The sequence below is a fragment of the Sardina pilchardus genome, chromosome 15 (assembly GCF_963854185.1).
Source record: "Sardina pilchardus chromosome 15, fSarPil1.1, whole genome shotgun sequence".
NCBI lineage: Eukaryota > Metazoa > Chordata > Actinopteri > Clupeiformes > Clupeidae > Sardina > Sardina pilchardus.
The window spans coordinates 3,417,061-3,425,573 of NC_085008.1; the positions used below are offsets into that span (position 1 = coordinate 3,417,061).

Sequence of the window (8,513 nt, forward strand, 5' to 3'; positions counted from 1 at the left end):
CTCGCGCTCTGTCAGCGCATCACTCAATGAATACTCAAACGCTGATATCATTTAGAAGTTTCCCATAAGTTTGCAGCAGGAGAACGGCGGCTACTTTGGATTTTCATATCTCTTTAGTTTTGTTTTTGCAGCTAAGGACTCAGTTAAGGACTTTACCGAACAGCTCTGGTGAGAGTTGGCGATGGAATTTTAATGAAGGCAAAGTTTGTCTCATGTCGGACTCACTGAAACAAAGGCAAAACTCTATTTTAGCCGTCATTACATTTGAAAGACGCCCAGAGCAGTATTCAGGTAAGCTACTGTATTAGTTAACCTGACGTTTCTACAGTGTGGACAATTTGGTTTGTATCAATATGTTTGTTGGGTTGAGCGAAGTAGTTAAAACGAGTTCATTACGCACGACATTATCGTAGTGTTATAGCAGTTGATGCCAATTTAATTAAACTTTCCTTCTTGCAGTATGCTGTGGTTAAGTCTGATGCAGTTCGCTGTCATTGTGAGTATGTTGGTTGTGTCAATATCTGAAGTGTTTAAAGTTATATTACTGCATTTCAGTCTAATTGAATGTAAAACTGCTTAATTTCACAGGTTTGTTGTCTCCATTACGTCGTAAAAGGTAAAAGAACACCTTTTCTGTAGCCTAGCGGTTTGTAGAGTCAGTGTCAGTGCCTAGCCTAAAGGGTATACCAAGTGTCATTAGGCTGTCATTATTTTAGCCTCAAAGACAAAGTGACTTAGACATTAGAAAACAGAGAAAGTAGAAAAATAGAGTAATATCCAGGTTTCTGTAGAAAATAGAGTATCATCCAGGTTTTCTTGAACAGAAGAATGAAGTTGAGCATGAATATATGCCAATCATTTTACTACTCTTGAACTTATGTTGCTACTCTTGAACTGCCATTACTGAATTTCATGTCATTTTGGTCTAACCTCAACTATGGCCATACAGGTTTCGTGCTGAGTGGAACCCATCATCTTCCTGTTGAGAACTACGATTATGAGTTAGTGCCCAACCGCCTCAACTGGAGTGCAACACTGCAGGTCTGCGCCCAGAAGTCTGGCGCTCTGGCCAGGGTCTCCAGTGACATGGAGAACCGACAGCTGACCAATTTTCTGCAGTCCCTCAACATCACTCAGCCTGTCTGGATAGCAGGCAAAGTCATGACACAAATAAATGGTGAGTCAAGTGTTCAATTTCCTGCCAATTCGTTTGAATATCATCACCTTTTTATTGACGTAAATGTTTCTCCCTCAACATAGGCTTGTGTGTGCTTAATTTGGAAATATGGTGAGTGTGTTTTTGGAGCTAGCGCATTTAAACTGTTAAAAGGAGAGAGAAGAAAGTGTTTCTTTGGTGTTTACAATCGACGTGTGACCACAGGGGGGGCTTACGTAACATTGTTCCATTCATTTATGATACACATTCTCTCTCTCTCCATCTCTCTCTCTCTCTCTCTCTCTCTCTCTCTCCCTGTTCTTTCTTGTTTTTTGGTATAGATTTTCAGATGGCCCCAGTGCCATACTCCTTCATTTTGCAGTTTTCGGCACACTCGGACCGGAAGTCGGCTCGCCTGCTGCGCACCTTCCCTCGTATGAACGCGGTGACCATATGCTCCCAGGTCCTCTTTGAACCCGGTTGCCATGGAGTTTCCACTGTGTTCTCTTATTCCATACGCACATTCGCTAACGAGTTCCAGCTTCAGGCCCAGGTCCCGCCGCTGGAGGAGGGGAAGCCCATCCAGTTCACCCTGCTGGTGCACGGCAACAAGGGCTTATCGAAGGCGTCGCTCCAGAACGACGGAATCTGGCATTCGTTATGTGTGAGCTGGAGGTCCGGCGGAGGGACCTGGGAAATCTGGACGGACGGGCTGCTCATGGATGAGGGCCAAGGCCTCTACCCTGGCGAGGACCTAGGTGACGATGGCGTCTTTATTGTAGGCCAGGGGCAAGAAGGTAACGGGCAAGGGAAAAGGTTCAGGAGTGGCGAGTCCTTCTGTGGCAGTGTGACGCAGCTTCACGTTTGGGACCGGGCGCTGGATGGCCCTGAAATCCTAACCATGGAAAAAGACTGCTCACCCATCTCCCCTGGCCGGGTTTATACATGGAGCGCCTCAGCCCTAGAAATCGAGCCCTCTCTGAAGAATTACTGGGGGAACTCCCCATGTCAAGGTAAAAAAACAGACGAAGGCAAAGAAGGGGGGAAAGGAGGGCGGAGGAAAGTTTTAGGGTGGACTCACTTCATTTGAACTAGATTACAGCATAGCTCTGCTCGCAAAGGCCTCCTTATGGGTGCACTGTTCAGAGTGGATTCCAACTCTGGCTTTAAGGAAACTTTCCTCCTCCCTCTTCCTCTCTCTCTCTCTCTCTCTCTCTCTTTCTCTTTCTATCTTACTTTATCTTCCGCTTCTGTTATTTCTTTTGTTATGCCTTCCTTCCATACTGTCATTCTTTTCTGACTGTTCTGTCCTCTTTGTCTTTTCCTCTTGTTTTTCTTTTGTCAGCTTTCTTCCCTAGCCATTCTGTCATTCTCGCTTCTTACCCTCATCTCTCTCTCTCTCTTTTCCTAGATCTTTCTTTCTCTCTCTGTCTATCTCTTACTGTCTGTCTGGACCCATATGAATACAGAGAACGTTGGCCAAGTTGTAATTGGCAAACTCAACTCCTAATGGTTGTAAATATTTCATGCGTGCTGTAATTCTGAATCCCACCCTTCAAAACAAACTGCTCGCTTCTGACATGGCCCAGAATGGTGAGTAATCGCCCCTCGGCTCTCATGATTCCCTTGGAAGGAGAACATATGGACAGATGTTTAGTACTCTGTATGCATCACTCAGGCGTAAGCGTTCTCCCTCTGGTGCTATGACATCATCGCAAACGACAGAAATCTGCACTTGGCCTACCAGCAATTCCTCTTCTCAAGATCTACACAGATGCTGTTGTAATTTGGAAAAGCGGTCTGTTTTTTGGTATGATCATGATTTTATGTTTATTTGTTTTGTTCTATGTGTTTATTTATTTTTCTGTACAGGGAACAGCAGCCTGCTCGCCAGCCAGATGTTACTCCCTGAGTTGGACACAAACTGGCATTATCATAACTTCTCGTCGGAAACTGTCCTCTTTTCCAACAGAGGGGCTTGTGTGACGTTAGATCCATTGAGTGGCAGCTGGGGACTGGATCGATGCCAGACACCCAAACAGGGCATCTGCCAGGTTCTGAAATGTAAAGCCACACTGTGTTCTGTACACACTTTCAAGCACCCACTTAATCGTAGAGAAACCTAGCTTTACTGCTTATGATTCAAAAGTAGACAGTGTTTTTTTCTAGATTCATCAACCCTCTCTGAATCAAGCAGTAGTTTACAGCAGTCACCAGTAATAAGCAGAGCATGAAAACATTTAACACATCTATTCATCTTTTTTAAGCCAGTACCTCCAGTTTTGTATGTAAGAAAGTCTTTGATAAGTGTTTATTCCCACTGATAGCAAAAAACAAATGCAAGAAATGGGAAATTATTAATGAAGATGATTAATAAATGGCTGGATAATTCATTGCAGATGGGACAAATTAAATTAAATGCCAAGACTAAACGTGTTTTGTGTTACAATAATTCTCATTTCAGTGGCAAGTATGCTTTCAATTTTGCCAAAGTTGGCAAGGTGGCAATATGTTGCAAGAAAGAAATTAATATAGTATTGCGTCTGCCGACAGTGAAGAAGGCAAAGACAAATTTTACTCCTATTAGTTTGGTTTTCCCTTTGGACAAGTGTGTGATTAATGGGTGTTAACGTCTCTTTATTTTTGTTCCACGCCCTTGTCACAGCTGGGCTGGATGCCTCTAGATTTCCAAGGACTGATTTGTTCTCAAAAGTGAGTGAGGATTCCACATTATCCACATTTGTAAGTTTGAGAGTTCCACCAGCTGGACCTTAATAATAGGTCACCCGAGTGTTAACAAACATACGTCTCACATGCCTTTATCAGTATTTTGCAGTTAACCTTTGAACCTAATCTATATAGTTCAATAAAAAGCTATTGGTTTCGATAAATTAAATGAGTCTGACAGTAATCCTGCCAATTACCTGTAATCTTGATAGGATGAATTTATTTGCACCAATTTCTCCATTTGAAGTATGTGCTGAGTATTTCTCTTGAGCAGCAACGCATTTGTACTTATTACACAAAATTTGGCGGCATGTCTAGATTCTCACAGTGTCCTCTCACCTCTAGCCAAAAATAACTTGAAAAACCCGCACTCCCAAGCTTTTTTTCTCGTGTGTATTATATTTTATTGGACAATGTTCGCTAACACAGACGTGTTTCGGCCTAAACCGTCACTAGCGTGACGCACTGATGACAGCTTAGTTCGAAATGTGTCCGTGTTAGCGGACATGGTCAAATAAAATATAATACACATGAGAAAAAAAGCTTGGGAGTGCGGTTTTTCAAGTTATTTTTGACAGTCCTGTTAAGTCGCACCCAAAGTTGTTGTGTTTTGGGAGTTGAGCGTGCCTGCTTCACCACTCTCGCCTCTAGCCCTCTCATTCTCATTCTCTCTATCCCAAAGGCGATTGAGGAGATTTACTTCAACTCGTCGGCTGTCATGGATCTCTCCAGACTTGGTGACCTCATTGGTGTGCTGCTCAGGGTCCTGGAGACCAGTCCGGGTGTGGTGAAGGCAAAAGATGTCCTGCACCTCACTGAGATGATCGAGCGGGCTGCCTCCACCCAGATCTACTCTGCCAATGCCTCACACGAGGCTGTCGTGTCCTTAGCTACAGACTACTTGCGCCTCGCAAGTGAGATTATTGCCCCAGACATGGTAGCTATGTGGATGAAGTCTTCTGACCCTGAAGTGAGTCAGTCTTATGAAACTCCCCTTGGAAACATGGTAGCTTCTTTATTTTTATATTAAGCTGTATTTAATATGTAATTATATATGTATGTATGTATGTATGTTAATGCACGTGTTATAGAAACACAATAGGTTAATTGTAGGTACTTGCTCTCCTTAATTTTGTCACATTGTTTTCTTATAGATTGCCCCCAAGCCATTTACTATAATACAAAGCATCGACAAGCTGACATGGGCACTAGCTGATGTGATATGGGAAGAAGGGAAAAGTTTCACTCTTTCAACTAAAAACATTGGTAAGGAATGAACACTATTTCAGATTAGTCTTCTCTGACAAAACATACCCTAATTGCAGGTTCTTTGCTGGTCTTGTAGCACTTGTATGTGCTTTTCATCCACTAACATTCCTCCCTGTTCTGTGTCCCTCCTTTCTCCTATCGGCATTCGTCTTCCTCAGATGTGCACTTGGAGCCACGGAAGTTAACTCAGATGAGCTGTAGCTGTGTGTACAAGCCATCTGCATTTGGAAGCCAGAGCAGCAGCAGCCAGGATGAGATCCTCATCCCCGACACAGAGGTGCAGAGACTCCATGCGCTAGGTGAGAGCAGCACAGCACACAGAGCCATTTACTGTACATTTGCACATAAGCATACACTGACTGTACAAAAGCAAAAGTCAGGGCTATCCAATTTATCAAACCATATTATGTTACAATTACTTAAAACAGTCTAGTTTTGAATAAAATGCAACCTTATCGTGTTCAAAACGTCATTCCAATTGAGTAATCCATTTTTCTAATTGGGTCAAGTAAGGTAAAAGTATATACTAGCGGGGAAAGGAAAAGAGGGTTTGTCACATTTACTAATCCACAAAACATGAAATTGAACAAACTCCCGTTTGTCTATCAAACACAATGTTATTACGTTGAACTGACATTTTGCCAAGCAAGGGATTTATCCAACAGAATCATGTTAGATCAATGTGAAGCAGCTACTGAACCAGTGACGCAAGGAACTCATGGGATGCCTTGGTGTCACCATTTCATTGTGTCCCCATGAGCCTTTTCAAGAACATTGAGATAATCATGACGCTAACATTGTTGCCAAAAGTTTTCACATGAGTTTCTTAAAGAGGACTATGCTTAGAGACCAATTTGGAGCTGAGTTGTATATTATGTTATGCTTTGATATAAACCATGCTTTGTTCCCACCATGAATGGGTTAGGTATTGAGCAGGCAAAAAGTATCAGTGGTTTCATAGCATATGTTTTCAACTTCAATGACTTCTTCATCATACTGTGGCCCACCATATTCAAAGTTGTTTAACATTGATGTTGCATTACTAAGGACATCTGAATGCTTTCTTGGTGTGCCGCTTGTATAACACAATGACGTTAAAAATGACATACAGTAATACTTCATACAAACTTCACTTAATCAATTTCACTGAAACTACTTGATCAAATTGGGTTCTCACAGAGGTTTCGTAAACCTAGACATTTCATTCATATGCAACTAATGTACATGATAAAATCAAGTAAATCCAGTACACAGTAGCCATTGTTGTGGAGACGTGCTGATAAATGAATTCTCTTTACTCTATTACTTTATAAGGCCCAGGCTACAGTACACCGAGTCCGGAAGTGAAGCGTTCCGTTTTTGGAAAAATAGTTTTTTTAGAATGTACGGTACGCATCCTTATCACATCTGGTGTAGCCAGTTCCATTGATTACAGTGGAAGCTAATTGTTGCAGGAGACACTCGAACGAAGTGCGCAGTGAACAAAATGCTTCAGTGATAGCCCATTTTTTCAGGTCTAACTTAGCGAGAAGAGAGTTGCCAGGTATCAGATTTCTGTGCAGATTCCATGTATGCTGCTTACGACTTGTTCTTTCTTCACTGATAGGCCACAGGAATGTCATGTTCATCCATACCTACTACAGCCACCTCAAAGACCTTGAGGCTGATGAGGACCAGTCTCCCTCATCAGAAGACATGAAAAATGGTGAAAGGTGTGTACGGGCACTCCATCCTGAGTACAATACAATAAGAAATATATAAGAGGGGTATTTAGCCCTCCAGGTCAACATGTAAACCTTGTTGAAGACAGTTTGTGCACACAACTAATCGGTGATGACTTGTTGTACATATTTGAAACTAGTCATCACTAGTTTATCATCTGTATTACTTGGCTAATTGCATAATCAGTGTTTAAAATTAATCACCTTCTTCTGTTTTTTCATTGTCATTTAATCACAGTTGAACGTGACTTAAACACCCTCTGAATGATCTCCCTTCATAATTTGGAGATTAATTTGGAACTGTGTAATCGTGTAATCAGCCAAGTTAGAAGTGTCTAAGGAAAGAAAAAAATACCCATTGCAAAATTGCGTCAAGGAATTGAAACAGTTTTAAAAATTATGTTACCCTTGCTAGTATAAGTCATATTCAGATTCATTGTCTTGTGAACCAAACCAGAGCAGAAATATAATCACTCTTTATAAAAATACAAGTAGATCAGTCTCAGTATGAAAAGTGTGTTGTTCCTCAAACTCAAGCTCTGTCACAGCTTGTTTCTGAAGTGTCCTGTCCTATCCCCACAGCCCCCCTCATTTGTCCTCGGCGGTTATCTCAGCCACTGTTCGAGATGTCTCCAAATCAGCAAACGTCCCTGTGTCTGTCCACTACACCCTGTCCGCCACGGGCGTGGTAAGCATGCCATCTACGGGCTTATAAACCACCTGCTTCACTTACTCCCTGCACTCCTGGGTCGTAGATATGTCAGGGTATAAGAGATTGTTTGCGATTTCACAACTTGTAAATTTCATGGTGCTTCCCTGGGGATTGGTGTTCGGGCTCGGGGCCTGTTTGGGTCTTGTTGCTCTTGGCTCCAGAGAACAGAAAGGGAGTACGGCAAAAGAAAACATCTGTTTTTGTTATAGGTGGAGTATTCGCGGCTGGTCACACCCGTGTGCGCGTTCTGGAATTTCAGCCTGATGTAAGTATGACATCCTGCTCTTTTCTGTTCCACCCGGACCCCCGTCCCCTCTGTTGCCATGACTACTCTCTCACTTTCGCTCTCATATTGCAAAAAGGTGTATTAAAAGTCAGTTTCTTTTTCTCAAACTCTTAAACTCTTCCTCAATTTTTGTATCTGTCCATTTACCTATCTATCTGACTATGTCTGACTGTCTATCAGTCTTTTTACCTTGTCTGTCTGTCTTTCGGTCTATCTATCTATCTGTCTGTCTGTCTGTCTCTCTATCTTTTTATCTCCTTGTCTGCTTGCTTGTTCATTCATTCATCCATCTTTGTTTCTTTGTTTCCTTTCCCCTCTCTGTGTGCACAGTAGAGGGTTTGGTGGTGACACATGCGTGGTAATGTCTGTGAGATAATCCTGCAGGTCCTCTGCTCATTTTGTGCAGGGCCGGTGGCCAGGCCTCCAGCTGGTCCAGTGAAGGCTGCTGGATGACCCAGTCGGACTCCGCCGGCACAACCTGCTTCTGCAACCACACCACCAACTTCGCTGTCCTCATGAATTACTTGGATCTACAGGTAAAGGGGAAAAAAAGTAATCTGCCCCAAAATATCAGCCATTGTTTCCAGACACATAAATATCAAACGTATGATGTGGTTCAGAGGCGGGCATGCAGTTTGTCAA

The 8,513-nt window shown here is 42.6% G+C and overlaps 1 protein-coding gene and 1 long non-coding RNA gene across 2 annotated transcripts in view; both read left to right on the top strand.

Annotated features, from left to right (window-relative positions):
* Nucleotides 1–3,064: 3,064 nt before the first annotated feature.
* On the top strand, nucleotides 3,065–4,847 carry LOC134101768 (uncharacterized). The gene is made up of 3 exons (XR_009941450.1): nucleotides 3,065–3,220; nucleotides 3,822–3,868; nucleotides 4,566–4,847. It is a non-coding gene; the product is annotated as an uncharacterized LOC134101768 (long non-coding RNA).
* Nucleotides 4,848–5,085: 238 nt separating this feature from the next.
* LOC134102367 (adhesion G-protein coupled receptor D2) overlaps nucleotides 5,086–8,513 on the top strand; it is a 68,138-nt gene continuing 64,710 nt past the window's right edge. Inside the window, exons 1-6 of the mRNA XM_062556452.1 lie at nucleotides 5,086–5,149; nucleotides 5,311–5,451; nucleotides 6,759–6,864; nucleotides 7,456–7,561; nucleotides 7,795–7,850; nucleotides 8,278–8,407. Of these exons, the coding sequence (XP_062412436.1) occupies nucleotides 5,343–5,451; nucleotides 6,759–6,864; nucleotides 7,456–7,561; nucleotides 7,795–7,850; nucleotides 8,278–8,407 (507 nt within the window). The 5' untranslated portion in view covers nucleotides 5,086–5,149; nucleotides 5,311–5,342. The remainder of the gene's footprint in view (nucleotides 5,150–5,310; nucleotides 5,452–6,758; nucleotides 6,865–7,455; nucleotides 7,562–7,794; nucleotides 7,851–8,277; nucleotides 8,408–8,513) is intronic.